Source organism: Myxocyprinus asiaticus, chromosome 3, assembly GCF_019703515.2.
Source record: "Myxocyprinus asiaticus isolate MX2 ecotype Aquarium Trade chromosome 3, UBuf_Myxa_2, whole genome shotgun sequence".
In the NCBI taxonomy this organism is placed as follows: Eukaryota; Metazoa; Chordata; class Actinopteri; order Cypriniformes; family Catostomidae; genus Myxocyprinus; species Myxocyprinus asiaticus.
In genome coordinates this window covers 1,357,501-1,382,500 of record NC_059346.1, presented here as the reverse complement: position 1 = coordinate 1,382,500, position 25,000 = coordinate 1,357,501, and the positions used below count along the sequence as shown (strand labels likewise).

The 25,000-nt window shown below is 37.6% G+C and overlaps 1 protein-coding gene across 1 annotated transcript in view; it reads left to right on the top strand.

The window, feature by feature from the left end:
• The window catches only part of LOC127423495 (argininosuccinate synthase-like), a 48,095-nt gene extending 32,057 nt beyond the window's left edge, over positions 1-16,038 (top strand). The window contains exons 12-15 of the mRNA XM_051667846.1: positions 6,294-6,425; positions 8,626-8,782; positions 15,661-15,726; positions 15,809-16,038. Coding sequence (XP_051523806.1) covers positions 6,294-6,425; positions 8,626-8,782; positions 15,661-15,726; positions 15,809-15,857 — 404 coding nt within the window. The 3' untranslated portion in view covers positions 15,858-16,038. The remainder of the gene's footprint in view (positions 1-6,293; positions 6,426-8,625; positions 8,783-15,660; positions 15,727-15,808) is intronic.
• The last annotated feature ends 8,962 nt before the right edge of the window (positions 16,039-25,000 follow it).

Below are 25,000 nucleotides of genomic sequence, written 5' to 3'. Positions count from 1 at the left end.
AGAAGTGAATGGTGACTGAGGCTGACATTCTCCGAAACATCTCTTTTTGTGTTCCACATAAGAAAAGTTATATGGGTTTGGAATGACACGAGGGTGATATCAGAAAATGATGATGGAATTTTCATATTCGGGTGAACAAAAATAAAAAAGGCACCTGTTTCATAGAACGAGCCATTACTGTTCTGCTGCAGACTGAGTTACACTGAGAAAACTGCTATTTTGAAATGCACAAGAAATCAAGAGACGGCTAAAATTCCCAAATGAGACGGTTCTAGACAGATCCACTCTAACGGTGCTGTTGTGAACGCTTGGTGGTTTCTGTGATTCATTTCCACTCTGTCCCTCAACGACTCAACATCCCTGAACATCAGAACAAGCGCTCAGTTCACTTCATTCTGTTGGACTGTGTCACGTAAACACAGCCTGTCACTGTCCGAGTCTTTATCGAATGTCCTAAACGCACAATTCAGAAGAATAAATCTGATCTTCCGTGAACCAGCAGCAGAAAAAAAAAGACATTCCGTATTTTCCAATTCCCACCTGCCACTCTGCTGTGAAGTCGGAGACAATGGAGGAAGTCAATTTGCCAATCAGAGCGTTCCTGTCACAGCTCAGATTGGGGAGCAAACAGGGTCCCGAACCCGAGCAGGGACCCCCAGAGTGCTACTTTTAAAGTGTCCAGGGAAACACAATTGAAATAGAAAGACTTATTTTTTTGAAAGCGTCACATGGGCAACAGGTTGGAAGAGGGAGGTCCGCTTATGTTCAGAAAAGAGTTTGATAAAGGGAAGGAAAAGCTTTTGCTCAAACAGTTGGACAAACACCAAAAATGGGGGAAATTTACAAACTCAGTAGACATTTCAAGCATCAGCAATGATCATTTAAATTGAAGATGCTGTGTGTAATTTCTACACCATAAAAGAGACTGTTTAGCCCAAGATAGAGCACTTGTATTAAAATTAATAGGAGAAATTGGTACGCCCAATATGGCGGATGTAGAAAAGGAAGTCCTGCCTTACAGGTAAAAGAGCCAATCAACTTTTTAGATACAGACATCGCCTGTCAGTCAACTCGAGGGCATGCATGCACGTTAGCTGGACCAGCCTGAAATTGTTTTGTGTGTGTGTGTGTGTGTGTGTGTGTGTGTGTGTGTAATCTGAGGTAAAGAAGCAGAATTTATGATAACATTGTTGTCAGATTTTTACTGCTGATTTAAAATGTTCCAACCATTTTGGAGATTTCCATCTTCCCCATTCAAATAGATAGGAGCTGCTTTTATGTCGCTTCTTCACATAGAAATGATCTGCCCGGGAGCATTACAAAAAGGGACGCCGAGAGGACTGACTTGCCTTAAAAGGGACTTTGGCCACAAGCAGTACTAAATAGAATTGCAATCACGCTTCCCAAACATTCCTACCACCCCTTCTGCACCACACCCATCTGCATTGGTCAAACAAACACATAGTCCCGCCCCCAACTCATGCCATTGGTTGAGTCAGAGATTGACATGTTGGAGCTCTCAAACACAAAGCCCTCAGCTGATCCTGAAAATGTTTGGATATTTAGGGTGTTTTACATGAGTCCTCTTTAACCCTTTAAGGTCCGCGTGAAAAAAAAGTGGTCAAAATATTAATAACTACAGTCTTGATCAACACATAATAGGTATCGTTTGAAAGCTTAAAAGCTCTACTTTACAATGCATGTAGACATTATGACCAAAACTGAACAAGTGCTTTTAAATTTGCAGACAAATCAGAAGTGTTGTGATTTGATAATTTATTTAAAAACATATTGCACTGTACATATTATTGTAATCAGTAAAAACATCAAACTCATCAAATAGTCATGTGTCATATGTTGTTGGAAAGCTCTCAAAGAGTAAAATACAACCAGCCTATTTGTTTTACTCACAGACAAAACATATAGCGAGTAATAGCTAAGTATATGTCTTTGACGATTATGTTAGTGTTACTTATATACTGCGTTTTTGCTTATAACTGCACGAATAATAAACAGAACATAAAATATCACATACCATTACTTAGAGGAGGCGATTATCTTTCAAACGAGTCCACACACAAGATAATCAGATGCATAGATCATTAGATAATCCACATGAAGCACAATGTTACATATGACCACCAGGAGATGGCGCCAAATACATGACACAGACTCAATGATGACTCAAATGACACAGAATGAAACTCATTCTGTGAAATCTCATTACTAAAATCATGTCTGCATGCTATGCAATCCTTTAGTCATTGTTGTGTTTGCATGTGTAATTAGTTCTTATGTACAATTATTATGTTTTATTATGTTTGGAGAGATACAGTTGACATGATTGGGAACAAAACAAAAGCAGTTTTTCGGAGCCACCTTATTTACACCCAGAGATATATAATGTCAAATAAGAAAAATAAGAAAAAAGTAAATTTTTGGAAACACCTTCAGAGCTTAAAGTGTTAATACAGCAAAGAAAAGAACAGGATAAAAAAGGCATCCTTATGAAGTAAAACATTTTGTGTGTGATTTGAGAAATGCCACATAGTGAAAGTTGCCATCATTTATTCATTGTTAAAGTCTATATTTACACATATGTTAATGAGGTACGCAAACACTCCCGTTTTGTAGGATGACCCTTGTGCAGTTTAAAGCCGCAGCCTTGGGTTTTGCTGTTTAAGCCCTTAAATTCAGATGACAGTGTTTGTCAAGTGAGTGTTTGTGTACAGAAGAGAGTCTTTTGAAGTGTTAAACTGGCATTAATGGCATGCTCCTCAATCTGAGCTGTTTCTGCTCAGGCAGGAGTCAGGAATGCTTATGCTGTGCCCGCGCGAGCAGGCTGAACGCCCTGAGGGGCACGAGCCATTTAACCTTACAACCCTTGAGCCAAACACACAACTTCACAAACACATCTGAACTGTTTAAAAGCTGAATGAATGTAAATCTGTGCTTTTGTCTTTTATAATCTGACCGGCTCGACTTCTCTTGAGATGTTAACACCTGATGGTGTTTGTGGAGACTTTTATCAGATTTTCCTGATGGAAACGGAGCGCTTTAGTCCCTCAATCTCCTTTAAATCCTGCAGAGTCTTAATGTATCAGATTGCCACTTTTAAGGACTTAAGAGATGGGTAATTGGTGCTCTATTAAAAAAGAAAATACATTTTATTCACAGAAAGTAATTTAAATAAAACACATGTTAGATTAGCAATAATATTCCCCTCATGTAGCCTAAGATAATTGTTTGTTTCATATTAAATAATGATGCTGATTTGTTGCATGCACTGTATATGTGTGTGTCTGTATACAATTATTGCACATAATATCTGTGAAATCGTAATTCATATTACGAGTCATATTTAACCATATTTAAGAGTGAACTGATTAAAATAAAAATTTCTTGTGCTGTTTGCAGAACAAGAAAACTGTAGTTGCCTTAACAAGAATTTATTGGCTAAACAAGATATTTTGTGTTTGATGAACGATACAAATTGTTTCAACAATTAAAGACACGCATCATGTTGCCTTGATTTATTTAAGAATTTTCTCTTGTATTTAAAGACTTTTCAGTGTATTGGATTTAAAACTTTTTCTTTTTAATTTTTTTTTTATTATTATTTTTTATATTAGACAAACATTGGCTTGTGTGTTTGATTTAAACTTTTTTAAATTTTTGTTGAAATATTTTGATTGATTTTTTTTTTAGACAAACATTGACGTCAGTGATTTTGATTTCAAAAAATCTTTTCTTTTTTTTTGGAAATATAAAAAATATATATTAGACAAACATTGACTTCAGTGATTTTGATTATTTTATTTTATTCAGTTTTTGTTGAAATATTTTACAATTTTTGTTAGACAAACATTGACTCAATGATTTTGATTTAAAAATCTTCCATTTTTGTTGAAATATTTTGAATGATTTTTGTAAGACAAATAATTACTTCAGTGTGTGTGATTAAATTTTTTTATTTTTATTTTTAAATTATTTTCCTTTTTTTTTGTAAGACAAATATTGACTTCAGTGTGTGTGATTAAATTTATTTTTTTTTACATTTTTTTTTTTTAATTATTTTCCTTTTTTTGTAAGACAAATAATGACCAGTGTGTGTGATTTAATGTATTTTTATTTATTTTTTATTTTGAATTATTTTCCTTTTTTTTTGTAAGACAAATAATGACTTCAGTGTGTTTGATTTAATTTAATTTAATTTTTTTTAATTATTTTGAATGATTTTTGTAAGACAAATAATGATTTCAGTGTGTGTGATTTAATTTGTTTTTATTTTTATTGAATTATTTTCCTTGTTTTTGTAAGACAAATAATGACTACAGTGTGTTTGATGTAAGTGATCAATAATCTGATTATTGCTTAACTTTAAATTCCAGACTCCAAATCACTCCAGCTAGATGAACATACAAAGACTGTAACCACATATTTATGATTGTGGTGGACCACCAAACGTCTTTAATAATCAGGCATTGGAAAACCCCTTTTAGACAACCATTAATGTGATTATCTCAGTGTCTGTGGTGGTCACAGCACTGACTGATAGAAGAGACACAGTCTCACCAGCGTGTGTGTTTGATGAAAGATTTCATTCCCATCTGACAGCTCTTTACTCTAAAGAATAACCGGATTCATGATTTCTGACTCTCTTTACAGCAACTTTTATTGTCTGTGACCCTCCACACATCTTAAAACTTCATTGCTCTGTCTCACACACACTTTAAATATTTATTTATATCCACTCGACATACAAATACAAAAAGGACATAAATAGTTCAGATGCATGTTTGCGAGAAACTTGCTGGTTACAACTTTCAAAAACATTTAGCATCTTACTACATTAATGCTGGCAGTGCCAACGGGTATGCCCCTTAGATATTACCGACCTGCGTTCAGGCAGGTACCTGCTGCCATGACATGAACGCCATGACACACACACACACACACACACACACACACGTTGCGCACACACGTTGCACACACACACATGCGTTTCCCACACGCGTTGCACACACACACACACACACACACGTTGCGCACACACGTTGCACACACACACATGCGTTTCCCACACACGTTGCACACACACACACACACACGTTGCGCACACACGTTGCACACACACACATGCGTTTCCCACACGCGTTGCACACACACACACACGTTGCACACACACACACGTTGCACACACACACACACGTTGCACACACACACACACGTTGCACACACACACACACGTTGCGCACACACACACGTTGCACACACACATTGCACACACATGTTGCACACACACACACACACACACGTTGCACACACACACACATGCGTTGCCCACACGTGTTGCACACACACACACACGTTGCACACACACTCCACGCACACACACGTTGCACGCACACACATGTTGCACACACACACACACACACACGTTGCACACACACACGTTGCCCACACACACGTTGCACACACACTCCACGCACACACACGTTGCACACACACACACACACACGTTGCACACACACATAGAGGGTGTAAATTGCAGGGTAGAGTGACCCTGGCTATACAATCTTGACAGAAATTGTTTTTTTTCTGTTATCTTGTCTTTCACGTACCAGCTATCAATAACAGTAAATCTTAAACATTGGCTATCATGAAAATAAAGATTTAGATTTATTGAGATTATTGTAGATTGTCAAATAATGTATATGAAGGCCTGCACAGAATCTGCACCTACAGAACTCCACAGAAAAACCCATATCATCCACAAAGTTCTACACATTTCCTGCCCTTTGCATGATTTTTTATGAAATATATTGGATAGTTGGATGATGCTTTCAGCTACTAATACGAGTGCAGTACTCTCAGCTCCAATTAACACATTTTATCATGTTAAAATCCTTTTCAGAACCAAATTCTGCAGGTTTTCCCAAAAATCAATGCAGAAAATGCAGAAAACGTCTTTATTTTCAGGTTACCCGTGTTGTTTTCCTTTGTCAAATTGTCTATTTATTTATTTTATTTTTTTGTATGTTCAGATGCATTTTTGTGTCCATTTAGTTGGAAGCGCAGCCTAGAAGTTTGTGCACATGTTCCAAACACATTGAGCTGTGGTGCTCATGTAGAAGAAGAAAGTTTGAATCTGGCCTGCGTCATGTTGAGTACACGTTTCCCCCATCTCTCTCCCAAATCGTTCGGTGTCCCATCTTTACTATGTTTGTCATTTCAAAATGCCAAAAGCCCCCCAATAGAATAGATGTATTACATTTTGTTCTGCACGCCAGGTATCTATGAGACTCCTGGAGGAACCGTCCTGCATCATGCTCATCTGGACATAGAGACCTTCACGATGGACCGGGAGGTGCGGAAAATCAAACAGAGTCTCTGCATCAAGTTCTCCGAGCTCATCTATAATGGTATGGAAAAGCAACGACACCAACACCTGCACTGACAAATAGAAACCTCTTTGGTCACACTTATGTGACATTAATAAATGCATTAGGCATCATGGACTAATAATAAACAATCATCTTTACAGCAGTTATTAATCTCGGTTAATGCTTATTTTTGAAATATACCTTATTGTTAATTCATGTTAGTTCATATTGCACTAATCTTAACATAGACATGTTTTAATGATAATGAAATGTATTCGTATATATAGAAATTAACATTCACCAAAAATTAATAAATGCTTTAAAAGTATTGTACTTTGTTAGTTCATTTTAACAATTGTGTTAACTAATGTTACAACACACTTTCTTAATGATACATCATTATAGTGACATTTTAAAATCAAATCAGACTTTATATGCAGTCGTGTGGAGTACTTTTATGTGCTTTTTGAATAAATGATTGTTTCTGTACTGTACTTATATCTGCTTATGTCTTTTTTTAATATTTAATAGCTTTTTATAATTGGTTAGGTTGAGGACTCTTATTTTGAAATGATGGAGACTTGGTTTCGTTACAGCGCTCTATAATTATTTAGCCACAGAGGAACATGAAAGAAGAAGAAAAAAAAACTATTGGCAACTATTGGCATAGATTTTTTGCGGATAACCAATAGTTCCAAAAACTGCTTAATCGGCACTGATTAATCGGTAAAACCGATATATCGGTCTACCTCTAACGTGAAGAGTGTTCTGTTTTTGGCTGATTTGCATAAAAGTGTCTACTAAATGACTGAATGTAAATTAGTTTTTTTTTGGGGGGGGGGGGGGGGATTTTTCCCCTTTTTCACCCAATTTGGAATGCCCAATTCCCAATGTGCTCTAAGTCCTCGTGGTGGCGTAGTGATTCTTTTGCCTCAATCCGGAGGACGAATCTCAGTTGCCTCCGCGTCTGAGACCATCAACCCGCGCATCTTATCACGTGGCATGTTGAGTGTGTTGCCATGGAGACATAGCGCATGTGGAGGTGCTCAACTCACCACGCGCCCCACTGAGAACGAACCACATTATAGCGACCACGAGGAGGTTACCCCATGTGACTCTACCCTCCCTAGCAACCGGGCCAAGTTGGTTGCTTAAGAGACCTGGCTGGAGTCACTCAGCACACCCTGGGATTTGAACTAGCAAACTAGCGAACTCCAGGGGTGGTAGCCAGCGTCTTTACCACTGAGCTACCCAGGCCCCCGAATGTAAATGAGTTTTAATGACTTCAAACTAAGTGTATGTAAACTTCTGACTTCAACTGTATCTTAAATAATGTGGCTTGTTTCATGCCTTGATGATGTCAGCAGAAGGGAAAGTCAGAGGTGGAACAAGTTATTACATTTTGATTTCATGTTGACTTTAATACTGTAGATTGGTTAGCAGACCGTGAAATGCTGTTGGTAAGACAGGTGATGAAGAGAGACAGACAGATGTCTGTCTCAGGTGTGTTAATCTGTGTGCTCTGAGCATTAGACAGGTCTCTGCTCTTCCTGTCTGTCTCTCTCTCATAATAGGATTTGGCCCATTAGAGGGTGATTACAGAGCCTTGTGCAATTACAGCCGCATGTGAGCGCGCAGGGCTGTGAGGGTGCGTCCCTCAGCGTGTCAACAGCAGGACAGTCCCCTCACATTAAACTCATTAGAATTTTACACTGAGAAAATGAAGCCGCTGAGAGCCGGTTCAGTGCCAGGCCGCCTCACACACCTGTGCCCCACCTGTGCTGCTGCTTAACTCGGGTAATATTGACCAGGTGACATTGGACAATTAAACATGACTGAAGCAATTGTTTCTTTCTTTCAATAATTTTGAATAAATTGAAAATTTCAGATTTGTAAAATGATTATGAATTGAGTCGTAATAAAAATGACAAAATTAGAATTGCCTGAAATGCAATTCTTGATATGAAAAGATGAATGAGCAGTCATGCAGTGTAACATGTTATACTTAATTTAAAACTATTCTAACACTATTTAACACTTTTCTAATGTCACAAGAAGTGGGGAAAAACTTTAGTGAAGTTTCAGGAGGTGAAAAAAAAAAACAGATACTGCATTAATTGCGTTTTTACGCGTTAAACTAATATATACACATTTTAACCTAAAATGTTGATGTTGAAAACATTCACATCCATGTTATTTCTCAACAGCCTTAATAAACGATATTTCTCTCTCCTCGCAGGATTCTGGTACAGCCCCGAGTGTGAGTTTGTACGTCACTGTATTGATAAGTCGCAGGAGAATGTAGAGGGTCACGTGCAGCTGTCTGTGTTTAAAGGTCACGTGTACATCCTTGGCCGCAAGTCACCTAAATCACTTTACAACGAAGAACTCGTTAGGTAAATAAATAACAATGTTTCTGTGTCTTCATCTTAATCGATACTCACAGCACACATCACACACTCAAACACCACAAACAACAAACTACCACGCTATTAACTTTGTTTTGGACTTAAACATGTAATACCATGGTTTTTTTTTGTACTATGATATTGCCCAGTTTAATGGACATGTACCATGGTAGTATTATGGTTTTGGACATGTATCACAGTAATATTGTGTTTTTTGGACATTATATAATGGTAAAGACAATGGTAATACCCAGTTTAATGGACATGTACCATGGTAGTATTATGGTTTTGGACATGTTTCACAGTAATATTGTGTTTTTTGGACATTATATAATGGTAAAGACTATGGTAATACTCAGTTTAATGGACATGTACCATGGTAGTATTATGGTTTTGGACATGTTTCACAGTAATATTGTGTTGTTTGGACATTATATAATGGTAAAACCATGGTAATACTCAGTTTAATGGACATGTACCATGGTAGTATTATGGTTTTGGACATGTTTCACAGTAATATTGTGTTTTTTGTCATTATATAATGGTAAAACCATGGTAATACCCAGTTTAATGGACATGTACCATGGTAGTATTATGGTTTGGACATGTTTCCACAGTAATATTGTGTTTTTTGTCATTATATAATGGTAAAACCATGGTAATACCCAGTTTAATGGACATGTACCATGGTAGTATTATGGTTTTGGACATGTATCCACAGTAATATTGTGTTTTTTGGACATTATATAATGGTAAAACTATGGTAATACCCAGTTTAATGGACATGTACCATGGTAGTATTATGGTTTTGGACATGTTTCACAGTAATATTGTGTTTTTTGTCATTATATAATGGTAAAACCATGGTAATACCCAGTTTAATGGACATGTACCATGGTAGTATTATGGTTTTGGACATGTATCACAGTAATATTGTGTTTTTTGGACATTATATAATGGTAAAACTATGGTAATACCCAGTTTAATGGACATGTACCATGGTAGTATTATGGTTTTGGACATGTATCACAGTAATATTGTGTTTTTTGTCATTATATAATGGTAAAACCATGGTAATACCCAGTTTAATGGACATGTACCATGGTAGTATTATGGTTTTGGACATGTTTCACAGTAATATTGTGTTTTTTGTCATTATATAATGGTAAAACCATGGTAATACCCAGTTTAATGGACATGTACCATGGTAGTATTATGGTTTTGGACATGTTTCACAGTAATATTGTGTTTTTTGGACATTATATAATGGTAAAACCATGGTAATACTCAGTTTAATGGACATGTACCATGGTAGTATTATGGTTTTGGACATGTTTCACAGTAATATTGTGTTTTTTGGACATTATATAATGGTAAAACCATGGTAATACTCAGTTTAATGGACATGTACCATGGTAATATTATGGTTTTGGACATGTTTCACAGTAATATTGTGTTTTTTGTCATTATATAATGGTAAAACCATGGTAATACCCAGTTTAATGGACATGTACCATGGTAGTATTATGGTTTGGACATGTTTCACAGTAATATTGTGTTGTTTGGACATTATATAATGGTAAAACTATTGTGTTTTTTGGACATTATATAATGGTAAAACTATGGTAATACCCAGTTTAATGGACATGTACCATGGTAGTATTATGGTTTTGGACATGTATCACAGTAATATTGTGTTTTTTGGACATTATATAATGGTAAAACAATGGTAATACCCAGTTTAATGGACATGTACCATGGTAGTATTATGGTTTTGGACATGTTTCACAGTAATATTGTGTTTTTTGGACATTATATAATGGTAAAACTATGGTAATACTCAGTTTAATGGACATGTACCATGGTAGTATTATGGTTTTGGACATGTTTCACAGTAATATTGTGTTTTTTGGACATTATATAATGGTAAAACCATGGTAATACTCAGTTTAATGGACATGTACCATGGTAGTATTATGGTTTTGGACATGTTTCACAGTAATATTGTGTTTTTTGTCATTATATAATGGTAAAACCATGGTAATACCCAGTTTAATGGACATGTACCATGGTAGTATTATGGTTTGGACATGTTTCACAGTAATATTGTGTTTTTTGTCATTATATAATGGTAAAACCATGGTAATACCCAGTTTAATGGACATGTACCATGGTAGTATTATGGTTTTGGACATGTATCACAGTAATATTGTGTTTTTTGGACATTATATAATGGTAAAACTATGGTAATACCCAGTTTAATGGACATGTACCATGGTAGTATTATGGTTTTGGACATGTTTCACAGTAATATTGTGTTTTTTGTCATTATATAATGGTAAAACCATGGTAATACCCAGTTTAATGGACATGTACCATGGTAGTATTATGGTTTTGGACATGTATCACAGTAATATTGTGTTTTTTGGACATTATATAATGGTAAAACTATGGTAATACCCAGTTTAATGGACATGTACCATGGTAGTATTATGGTTTTGGACATGTTTCACAGTAATATTGTGTTTTTTGTCATTATATAATGGTAAAACCATGGTAATACCCAGTTTAATGGACATGTACCATGGTAGTATTATGGTTTTGGACATGTTTCACAGTAATATTGTGTTTTTTGGACATTATATAATGGTAAAACCATGGTAATACTCAGTTTAATGGACATGTACCATGGTAGTATTATGGTTTTGGACATGTTTCACAGTAATATTGTGTTTTTTGGACATTATATAATGGTAAAACCATGGTAATACTCAGTTTAATGGACATGTACCATGGTAATATTATGGTTTTGGACATGTTTCACAGTAATATTGTGTTTTTTGGTCATTATATAATGGTAAAACCATGGTAATACCCAGTTTAATGGACATGTACCATGGTAGTATTATGGTTTGGACATGTTTCACAGTAATATTGTGTTGTTTGGACATTATATAATGGTAAAACTATTGTGTTTTTTGGACATTATATAATGGTAAAACTATGGTAATACCCAGTTTAATGGACATGTACCATGGTAGTATTATGGTTTTGGACATGTTTCACAGTAATATTGTGTTTTTTGGACATTATATAATGGTAAAACCATGGTAATACTCAGTTTAATGGACATGTACCATGGTAGTATTATGGTTTTGGACATGTTTCACAGTAATATTGTGTTTTTTGGACATTATATAATGGTAAAACCATGGTAATACCCAGTTTAATGGACATGTACCATGGTAGTATTATGGTTTTGGACATGTTTCACAGTAATATTGTGTTTTTTGTCATTATATAATGGTAAAACCATGGTAATACCCAGTTTAATGGACATGTACCATGGTAGTATTATGGTTTGGACATGTTTCACAGTAATATTGTGTTGTTTGGACATTATATAATGGTAAAACTATTGTGTTTTTTGGACATTATATAATGGTAAAACTATGGTAATACCCAGTTTAATGGACATGTACCATGGTAGTATTATGGTTTTGGACATGTTTCACAGTAATATTGTGTTTTTTGTCATTATATAATGGTAAAACCATGGTAATACCCAGTTTAATGGACATGTACCATGGTAGTATTATGGTTTTGGACATGTTTCACAGTAATATTGTGTTTTTTGGACATTATATAATGGTAAAACCATGGTAATACTCAGTTTAATGGACATGTACCATGGTAGTATTATGGTTTTGGACATGTTTCACAGTAATATTGTGTTTTTTGTCATTATATAATGGTAAAACCATGGTAATACCCAGTTTAATGGACATGTACCATGGTAGTATTATGGTTTTGGACATGTTTCACAGTAATATTGTGTTGTTTGGACATTATATAATGGTAAAACTATGGTAATACCCAGTTTAATGGACATGTACCATGGTAGTATTATGGTTTGGACATGTTTCACAGTAATATTGTGTTGTTTGGACATTATATAATGGTAAAACCATGGTAATACCCAGTTTAATGGACATGTACCATGGTAGTATTATGGTTTGGACATGTTTCACAGTAATATTGTGTTGTTTGGACATTATATAATGGTAAAACTATTGTGTTTTTTGGACATTATATAATGGTAAAACTATGGTAATACCCAGTTTAATGGACATGTACCATGGTAGTATTATGGTTTGGACATGTATCACAGTAATATTGTGTTGTTTGGACATTATATAATGGTAAAACCATGGTAATACCCAGTTTAATGGACATGTACCATGGTAGTATTATGGTTTTGGACATGTATCACAGTAATATTGTGTTGTTTGGACATTATATAATGGTAAAACTATGGTAATACCCAGTTTAATGGACATTTACCATGGTAGTATTATGGTTTTGGACATGTATCACAATAATATTGTGTTTTTTGGACATTATATAATGGTAAAACCATGCTAATACACAGTTTAATGGACATGTACCGTGGTAGTATTATGGTTTTGGACATGCTTCACAGTAATATTGTGTTTTTTGGACATTATATAATGGTAAAACCATGGTAATACTCAGTTTAATGGACATGTACCATGGTAGTATTATGGTTTTGGACATGTATCACAGTAATATTGTGTTTTTTGGACATTATATAATGGTAAAACCATGGTAATACTCAGTTTAATGGACATGTACCATGGTAGTATTATGGTTTTGGACATGTTTCACAGTAATATTGTGTTTTTTTTTAGATATGATACAATGGAAAAAACATGTTTTTGGACAGTTTACCATGGTACAGTATTACCATTTAAAGTCCTTCTAAATATCTTTCTAAATATCAAATGTCACTTGGAGTATCTTCTAAATATCATGTTACATTAGTATTGAAATTATTTGGTACCATGAATTATATATCGAAGTATCATCACGGTATTACCGTCTGATACCTTCACTGTACCATGGTATTTCCGCAGTACTTTTTTGTAAGGAAATTACCTCACTGCTTCTATAAATGCACTGAGATGGAGACTCTCTCTCTCTCTTAGAGGATGAACAGTGATGTCATTCAGGTTTGACCTCTGTGTGGCCTCAGGGCAGCTCAGCTCATCTGTGTTGTCCAGATCACAGGTCCATATGCCCAAGCGCTGCTAATGGCCTCTCAGCCGTGGAGGATGTGCGTTTGGGGGAAGTTGAGTGTTTCATGGAAGTTAAGCGTGGAGGCATGTGGTTGAAAGGTCGAACCCTCTCTTCGTCCACTCATTTAGCTCAAGGGGACAATGAGGCGTCACGTTGCAGGACTTTTACAGGACGTTTGCACAGAACTTCTAGGCAAAGTGTCCCATGAAAGAAGCTCATTGTTACTGTGTGCTGAACACTTTTGTCATCTTCTATTAGTCACAGTTACAATGCACAATCTTCCTCTCGCACAACGCTAGTGAGCTGCCCTGCTGTCTATGGCCTACATAAGCAAACTGAAATGGAAACTCATCAGTGGAGAGAGATATGAGTTAGCTAGAGGAATATTTGCCCATTTTGTAGGGCTGGGTAAAAATATTGATTTTCTGATTAATTGCGATCTTCATTTGAACAATGCCAATATCGATTCTTAAATCTCAAGATCGGTCTTTTACTCTGTGTGCAACCCTCTACTTACTATATATGACCAAATTTAGCTTAATGTGACTATAAATGTCTGTGATTCTCAACTGGCTGGTAGATGTTGAGATTTCAGTGATTGAATTGAAGTTAAACAGCGAGATCCTTTCACTGCATGCTGAGAGTAAACATTTGGTTTGACGCATTCTGTGTAATGTGTGTCCAAAGACGAGATCCACACAATCCATTTGTCATTGAGTAATGTCTCTTTTAATATCTGTTCTGTTCTTAACCCTAACCCAACAGAAATTTGAAACATTTAATTGTAATCACACACAGCTAAAGAAGCTCTCGTTAATATTCGCTCAAATGAAACGCTTCTGTGCAGGGCCGTTTCTAGGCATAGGCGAACTAGGCGGTCGCCTAGGGCGCCACCTGCGGGGAGGGTGCCAAAGAGGAGGCCTCTGCCATACCACCCCCCGATGGGGGCGCTAATAGGTATCTCGCCTAGGGTGCCAGAATGGTCTGAAACAGCCTTGCTTCTGTGAGACGCTCGCTGAACTGACGCTATTCTTAAAGAGACAGTACCGTTTTAGCACGCTTTATGCAATGTGAAAAGTATGCATGTAAACAAATATGGATTGTATGCAATTTCAAGCCATCATAGTTATTGATGGACATGGATTTTTTACATTTCTAAAAAGCTAAAATGTGACCAAAATGATGAAAAGCTAATGATAAAATATCATTTGTAAAATTATAATTTTCATAATGTACCCAGAAGGTTGCATGTATAATTAACAGCATTAGCTGAGAGAGAATTTCTTTCATATGTGAGCAAAATTATATATTACATTATAACCGAAATACACACAAAATGAATCGGAATCGTATCGAATTGGGAAATATCCAATCAATAACGTACCCTACCATTTTGAGTCAATTCCAAAATGTATCGACAGCCTTGTTGACATACAATATAATACAAATTTTATGTTTTCAAAAGTTTGTTTTTTTTGGCTTTGTTTTTTGTGGTGTATTTTGGGTAACTATTGGGTCAAATAAGTGTTAATATAAATCTCATTTGAATTTATTACGTAAATATATCATCATTTTATTGGCCATCAGATATCGGTTTTGGCATCAGCCATTAAAAACCCATTTGATCGACAACCATCACAACTGGTGATTGTTTTATGTGTTACGAATCTGAACGTGCCTAATTCCATTCTTACGTTTTGTTTTTTTAATTATTATTAGTTATTCAATTCAAATGTAATTTGTTTAACTCTTCTTTTTCTCATCAGTATGGATGTTCAAGGCGACTACGACCCGTGTGACGCCTCTGGATTCATCAAGATCAACGCTGTCAGGTGCTTCAATCTGAATGAATGATGATCTGATAAAGAGAATTGAATGTTTCTGTTTTTACAGTTCTGGTATTCTGTGCTTTAGGCTGAGAGAACACAACCGCCTGCAGGGAGCCGCACAGAAGCAGCAATGAACGATATATACTGATTCATGTGTCTGAAATCATGATTTTTGACTGACAGAGTGTCAGTTTATTCAGAACAAACTGTCTAAACTGTTACATGTAGCTGTGATTTAATTGACTGTTACATCTCATTAAACACGTACAAAACATTTCTGACTGCTTCTATTTAACATTGATATTCACATATTTATGGCCATACATGTATGCTGTTATTATATGATTAATACCATCTATAAAATTATATTTGGATGCTTAAGAGTGATTTAATTGATTGATTTATAAAGTGGATTTTTCAGATTCTAAATTCAGATTGGTTGAGCCAAATTCAAATGATAAACACATACCCGTGTCTGCACATTATATAGACTTTGCTCCAGGGGCGGACTGGCCATAGGGAGAGCCGGGACTTTTCCCGGTAGGCTGGGAAACGGGGGCCAAACGGGCGTGATAAGCTGAAACGGGCTGCCGCGTTATGCCGAACGGGCCGTGACTGGCTGCCACAAAACGGCGCCACGATATGCAGAAAAGGACAGCGATAAACCCCCCCATGCTCAACAATTTTGGGCCAGTTTCTCTTCCCAGTCCACCCATGCTTTGCGCTCTGTTCTCTCTTATTTAGCGAGAACGCAGACATGAGCGACGAAGTTTTATCTTTTGCTGCGTTCCAAAGTTTGGTGAAAGATGTTTGACCAATAGAGGACCTAAACGTCACAGTTTGACCTCTCGACTCAATACGAAGAATACATAGAGAACTTAAAAATTACATGATTTTGCAGGAAATTGGAGTAGTTCACATTTAGAATTTAAGATTTATTAAAAACAGAAGCCCTAGAGTGACATCACATCCTGTTGCCCATATTTGGTGCAGCGTCCAAATAAATTTACATACTGTATATAAAGGTTTGCACGAGCGCACCTTCAAGTTAATCAACTGTATTACTTGCCGGATAAATTATTAGCCATGATGTCTTGTATTTTGGCAGAGTTAAAGACGTCCCATACAGTACGCCTATTGTCCTGTAGTTTAGCAACAAGACGCTCGCTCTGAATTTACAGATTGAGCCACATTGAGAGCCTCATATCTTTGGGAATTAACCATATAGAGCCTTAAAAAATTTGATATAAAAAGAAAAATGTATTCTGAGCTAGAATTAAAAAGGATATTAAGATATCTTTAATTCCTCTGGAGTTATGGGCACTCGAACTTTGGAAAAATGACACAAGAAAGTGTTTTTTCCCATGTTTGGACTCACACCATTGGGATATAATACAACAAGAGGTGCTGAAGTCGACTGATTTTATTAATAGATCTACCAATCTCTGTGTAAGTATAAAATCAAGACGCTGACACCTTTCTACGGTTATTTTTTAGACCTGTAGTTTTGTCCAAAATCATAGGCGAAAATTGTCATTTTGACCCCCTTGACAAAATAATGGATTACTCAGTAAATATTAATCCATGGGATTACTTTTACCAGTAAAATAATTATCACAAACAAAATTTTGGGCTGGGAAGGGTTAGGTTTTTTATATTGTATCATATTCTATCATATTCCTGTTGCTGCTGTTTTATAAACACAATAACTCAAACCTGTGCATTACAGTGATTTAGTCAATCAGGACGGTTACTGCAGTTTATGAAAGTTTTCACAGGGCAGCACTTTCTCTCAGTTGAACCTTTAAAGCTCCACACACTGCAAAACACAAGAGGACAAATAACAACCACGTTCTAAATCAACAATCTAAATCTAAATCAAACACTTCTGCACTTTATTTCTCTCTTAAGGTGACACACTGCAGCTTTCTGCACCGATCCATTTTCTGTTGCTGCGTGCTCATTGAATATTCTTTAGCGGTGGTGTGAACGAGGAGCCGGTCGAGAAGACAGACTAGTGATGGCAGGGGATGTGTCCAGGCTTTCATCCTGGCCAGAAACTCTACCTCAGCTGCTCAATTACACCGCAGGCGTCTCAATCCACTCCTCCAATTATCACACTGGCCCCTTTATTTACAACCACGAGCATACGTGAAGGCAAATTGCTGCGTGATCACTCGAGCCTGTGACAATTTCAAACATTTTCTGCAGAGTTGAAGCTTCTGTTGATTTAATCACTCAAGCTGAATGAGGCCAGACATGCACCCTTAAACCATGTCCACAATAGCATACTTACATACTACTTATACTATTTCTTCAGTGTACTCTCAGCAGTACACACATTTTCTTTTCTTTTTTATTGCTATTAAATCAGACTGCCAAAAACTCAAGAAAAACAATCATCTATTTCCAAGATGGTAACTGTACTCAGTAGCGATTCTAGCTTGTATGGCGCCCTGGGCGAAACCCGCTTGAACACACCCCCAAAGTTGTTGCCCGGGGGGGTGGTTGCCTCATGCCCCCACCCCCGCAAGATGCCATCCTGGGCAACTGCCCAAGTCGTCCAAGCCTAAATCCGCCACTAACTGTACTCCACTCTATCGCAAGCCCATCACATGCAGGATATGAATTATAGATAGCAACAATTCAATTTTCATTAGTTAAAATGCTATTTCTTGGAATGGAGTTACTACCAGTGAACGTGCTAATTATTGATCTCAATAATTACATTTGCACTATAGTAAAAATGTTAATTCTTTATTCTGTCATTACATGCGTAAATATCCATTCTTGATATTAAAAATGACATTTTAACTAGTAAAAACTAGTGCATTTTTACTACTAAAATTTCACAATGATCTGTCATTCACATATGTAGTACTTACTAGTTAAAGAACAATATTTTTTATATATATATCAAACTTACATTGTTACTAGTGCAAATGTCCATTCTTGATTTTAACAACTGAATTACAACTAGTAAAAATTATCATTTATGATATCTGGAATTTATCACTAGCAAAATAAATAAATAAATAAATAAATAAACATTTTAATTGCAGATATCTATATTGTGATTGTCACTAGTATCTTACTGCTTTAATTACTCCTCAATTTAATGATATATGAAATCCATTTCTAGATATCTGAAATTAACATTGCCACTAGTGAAAACCAAATTATAGATATTAAAAAATTAGCATTTTTACTGGTTGTAATTCAATTGTTTATATCAGGAACTGACATTTGCACAACAAAATAATTCTTGATATTAAAAGAAAAAAATTACTATACAAAATTAATTATAGATATCAGTATTTGAGTTTTGAACAGGAGTGAATGACAGATCATTGTGAAATTCTACTAGTGAAAACGCCGTTACAGAAATCAAGCATTTTGTTTTTTATTACAATTCCATTTTTGATAGTAATGCGTAATGATGTCATTTTTATATCAAAAATTAATTTTTTACTAGTGCAAAGCTTTTTATTAATATAAAAAATGATCATTTTCACTAGTAATTCCATTCCTGATATCAGGAATTTTAATGATCTATAATTCACATCCTGCACATGATTAAAAGTCAGTTCGGTTTGCTATATGCCACTCACTGAATGAGCGAATCTGTTTGTGTGACCAATGGCTGACAGAGAAGTGTTCAGGAAACCTGTTTGGTGATGCTAGTAGCACAGAAACGACATACTTCACTTTTAAAGGGCCGTCTGAAATGGTCTCTGCCTTGTATTGGTAGTTTATGACCCCTATAATAGCTCATTCAGGTATTCCATACATACAGAAAATGTGCACACTGTGCATAGTATACATACTGCAAGATTAGTGCCAGTAGTTTGCCAGTCTGATCCTAGCAGAGCCTGTCTTCAATGTTAGCATAGAAATTAGAATAGAATAACCAGGGGCGTAGATTCCAGGGGTGATGGGGAGAGTCGCAGAGTTTGTTATCTCTAATCAAAGCCAGAAAACTATCTGCCTTTCTGGCATTTGTTCATGGTCATTGTTGGAATGAGATCATGGTTATTTCGTTGTCAATGACAGGATGTTGTGTCGTCACAGACAGACAGCGTCAGACTCTACCTGTCAGTCAAGGTATGAAAGCATCGTGAGCCGTCCAGGTGAATTAATGATCCGTGACCTTCCTTCAATTACGTCTCATTAACCGCTGCCCCGAGGGAATTTGGGACACAATGGGAAGACATGAGAATTAAGAGTTGACACTGAAAACGAACCCTAATGGGGTTATTCTGCTGTCAGTCAAAATCAGACAAAGACCACCGGTGTTCTGAACAACATTGTTAGACACAGAACCTGAGAAAACAACCGTTCAGTCCAGTTATGTTATTTATAAATAAGAATTGCTTTTGTCATTTTGAGCAGTGTCGGGGAGTAACTAACTAAAAGTAGCGGCGCTATTAACTCAACTACATTTTTCAGAAGCGTGACAGTAGTTCAGCTGTTTTCATTGTAGTGTTTCTTTTCTGTAACGAGCTACATTTTCCAGTGAGTAAAACGCTTCATTTGTCGCATTATGTGAACCGAGCGAGTAATCAAAATCACCTAAACTCTCCTCTCTCTTTCGGACAGTTCAAATAAATGAACTGGTTCAAATAAACGATTCACTTGTATTAAGCGTTGGGAACTCCGAATCATTTTAGTGAGTCGGTTTGTTCGTATGATTAGTTTACATAAATGATTCACTGATTCACTTGAGCTGCACGGCCTTAGCCTTCTTTTTTGAAGCAAAGTATTTATTTATTTTTTATTTATTTTTTTATTAAATATTTAATTCAGTGTAGTCACCGTAATTTTTTAATGTCACCCTAATTCAATGATATCATCTGACTGGTATATTTAAAGATATTTTCTTCTTAAAATAGATTCAGTGTAGTTAACTTCTTTTTGTTTGTAACTTGTGCTGTAGCCAACTAAATTTTTAAAAGAGTATTTTAAATGCTTAAAGTTTCCTGAACTCTAATTTTGAAGTATCATTGATTTGAAGTATCTCCAACACCCCCAATAATCAAAACAAGCAAGTACAACCCCCCAATACTTTTATCAAAACTATGGTTTCTATGGTATATTTTAGTAAGGGTAGAAATGTGAATATGCCATAAAGAGTGTGGTTTACATACTGTTTTACTCTTGCCAGTTTTAAATTATTTGTCATTGTAACACGGTTCAAATGGGCGAGGGGGAGGCGGGAACCGGCTGAACAGTCAAAGTATAATTTAATGAAACAAAAAGACACAAAACACAAACACACACACAGGGCAGCTGCGTGTGGCTCTCTCTCTCCCGAACTGCCACATCCGGCTCGGCCTTATCCCTCTCCTCGGCTGATTAGCCCGATTGGGGGCCAGCCATGCGCACTCATGGCCCGGCCCCGCCCTCCTCCTCATTACACTCCTCCCTCCTTTGCCTCAGGCTGGGGAACCCCTGGCATGACGTACATCCCCCCTCCCCCCTCCTTTCCGAGAGGGGGCATTGCCTGCCGGCAGGCTTTCCCCACCTTTCGAGACCTGGGAGGGAGACAAGGGGAGGGAAAAGAGGAGAGGGAAAGGGCAAGGCGGTGTGACAGTGAGAGAGAGAGAGAGAGAGGAGAGGGAAAAAAAATTGCTCGCCGGTTCCCAGACACGCCGTCACCTGGTCCTCGACCACTCCTCCACCCTCTGTTGGATGACAGCCACTCCTCGCCGGATGGACCGAAGCAAGCCCTCTGACCCCCGGTGGATGGAATGCCCCTCCGCGTTCTGGCGGCCGGTAGTGAGCCCCTCCACCCCTCGCGGACGGCGGCCGTTCCTCCGCATCCAGGCGGCCAGCAGCGACTCCTACGTCCCCCGGCGGATGGCCACGGCTGCTCCTTTGGGCAGACGGCAGTGGCGAGGACTCAACAACAGCGCATCCCTCCTCCCTCCCAGGTTCCGGCACCAATGTAACAGTTCAAATGGGCGAGGAGGAGGCGGGAACCGGCTGAACAGTCAAAGTATTATTTAATGAAACAAAAAGACACAAAACACAAACACACACACACAGCAGCTGCGTGTGGCTCTCTCTCTCCTGACCTGCCACATCCAGCTTGGCCTCATCCCTCTCCTCGGCTGATTAACCCGATTGGGGGCCGGCTGTGCGCACTCACGGCCCGGCCCCACCCTCCTCCTTGTCACACTCCTCCCTCCTTTTCCTCAGGCTGGGGAACCCCCGGCATGATGTACATCCCCCCCACCCCCCCACCCCCCCTACTTTCCGAGGGGGGGCGTTGCCCTCCCGGCCGCACCTGCTGGCAGGCTTTCCCCGCCTTTCGAGACCTGGGAGGGACACAAGGGGAGGGAAAAGAGGAGAGGGAAAGGGAAAGGCGGTGCAACAGTGAGAGAGAGAGAGGAGAGGGAAAAAAAATTGCTCGCCGGTTCCCAGACACGCCGTCGCCTGGTCCTCAACCACTCCTCCACCCTCTGTTGGATGACAGCCATTCCTCCCCGGGCGGACCGGAGCGAGCCCTCTGAACCCTGGCGGATGGAATGCCCCTCCGCATTCTGGCGGCTGGTAGTGAGCCCCTCCGCCCCTCGCGGACGGCGGCCGTTCCTCCACATCCAGGCGGCCAGCAGCGGCGACTCCGTCCCCCCAGCTTCACGGATGGAGTTGGGAAGGTCATTCCACCAACGTGGTATAATGAAGCCGAAAGTCCAGGAAAGCGTTTTGGTGCCTCTTTGTGTTGGTACAACAAGGTGCCTCTCATTAGCCGACCGCAGGCTTCTAGTGGGTGCGTAGCTCTGCATAAATTATTTTAAGTATGCTGGAGCAGACTCAGTGACTGTTCTATATGCCAGCATCAGAGCCTTGAATTTGATACGTGCATCAACCAGCAGCCAGTGAAGAGAGACAAAGAGTGGTGTAACATGCGCTCTCTTTGGTTGTTTAAAGACCAGACGTGCTGCTGCATTCTGGATCATTTGCAGGGGTCTAACTGCACATGCAATGAGAGCATTACAGTAGTCCAGTCTAGTTATGAACTGAACAAGACGTTGTGTGGCATGTTCAGAGAGGAAGGGTCTTATCTTCCTCATATTGTAGAGTGTCTGTTTAATGTTTTCCGTAAAGTAGACTCATGAACAGAGATGTTAACCAGTTCCAATGATTCCTTCAAGTCTTTATCTGTCACTCTAGGGATCTTTTTTACCTCATTGAGCATTCTGCGGTGTTCCCTTTGAGTCATCTTGGCTGGACGGCCACTTCTAGAGAGAGTACCTATAGTACTAAATCATCTCCATTTATAGACAGTTTGTCTAACTGTGGACAGATGAATATCTAAACTCTTCCAGATAACTTTAACCCTTTCCAGCTTTATGCAATGCAACAATGCTTGATCGTAGGTCTTCTGAGATCTCTTTTTTACGAGGCATGGTCCACGTCAGCAGATGCTTCTTGTGAATAACATTTCATTTCTAAAACATTTTACCATAAAATTACATGTACTGTCTTGTTAAATTTATTATAATTTTTTTTACCGTATATTTTAAGGTAACTACCCATTAACCAATTAATTTTTTTTTTTTACTGTAGCATTTTCACAGTTCTTTACAGTTAAAATAATGGACATTTTTAACAGTGTATTCTTCAGGGCTGCATAATTATTAAATAACATCAAGATCTCAAAAAAACAAATAAAATCCTCATAATAATAAAAATAATAATAATAATTCAGTATTATGTTGTATCTTAAAATTCAACCGGGCTCCAAAAAGTAAGTGAACTTGTAGTTTTTGCACACCCTGTTCATTCACAAAATATATTGCTTTTTTATTGGATTGTTGTATTGGTGCATCTAAATGAAAACAAATAAATAATGCTCTTCCTTGTGTTAATTTACTGAAAAACCTTCATTATTTTTATAATATTAATTCATGCATTAGCAGTGGTTTGGTTGAAATGATGGTTCCTCTGATATCTATATATAAAAAGATCACTTTTAATGCCATTTCACAACAAATACATAATTATCGAGATAAACTGAATATCGTCAATAAGTTGAAAAACATCAAGATATAATTTTTGCAGCCATATCGCCCAGCCTTACAACAATTTGTCATTTATCTTCAGAAATGTTCAGATTTGATGGCACAGTGTCAATCACTGTGAAACCGAGAACTCACTCTCCCTTCTGCTCACCTGTGTCTCTCGGCCGCGCGAGTCACTGCTCTTTGTTCCACACGAGACATCCTGAGAGCGCAGGAACAATGACTGCAGGGGTGTTTATTAACAGCAATTATAGTAACCCAAGACTGCAGGATTACACAGGGCCCCTGCAGCTCTGGAGCCCGTGGAGGCCCCTCTGATTCAGACCACTTGCTGCAATTAAGGGGCTGCAGGCAATTACATCAAAAGCTAAATGTTAAAATGACGTCTCGATCCAAGAGCTGACATAAAGAAAACAAATCTTGCATTTGGAACTGCAAAAATTTCTCTAGCACCTACTTCAAAACTCTCTTAAATTGGAATATTTTTTGTGAATTCTCCAAACTCCAAACTAAAATTATACATATACTGTGTACAGTATAATCATATTTTTGTTATAGCTCTTGGGTAAACTTGCCGATAACTAAGGTGGTGGAAAAGGCCGATAAACAATTCATTGGCCGATATTATTTTTAATTAACGCATGTTTTAAATATCATGAATTTATAGAATTCATCAATTATAATATTTGTTGGCCGAAACAATGCTTTGACATTTTTGTACGTTACCTTCAGTCACCCCTGTCATGTTCACGTTAAACCTACGCCACTGGTTTAATGGCAAGTTCCATTGTGACAACTTCCCCTGCTATTGGGGCATGTTGTCACAAAAGGTCGATGAACTGTATCTTTTTTCCTGGGCAAGAACGATGAAAAGGTTCAATAACTTTTTTGTAGCCAGGACTTTCAGGTGTGTAGCTACGGAGAAATTGACTTAATAAAAATTTACTTACTGAGAAATATTCAAAGTGTGACAACTAGCCCCGGTCTCCCCTATATTTTGAATTGTTTTGTTTTTTAACCCACTGGCAGATTGTTTTCTTGTTTTAAGCTCAAATCTAACATAATTATGGGAAGCTGACCGGTCTTATTATCTAATACAATTTTATCTTGTTTTAAGGATGTTTAGATATTTTTTTTTATTTACTGGAAATCAAAACAAAAATGGCATGATTTTTTGCAGGTATTATCTTCCCAGTCTTTTCTCATGCACAAAAATACACTTGTATCTGAGAGGCGTTTTATTAAAAATC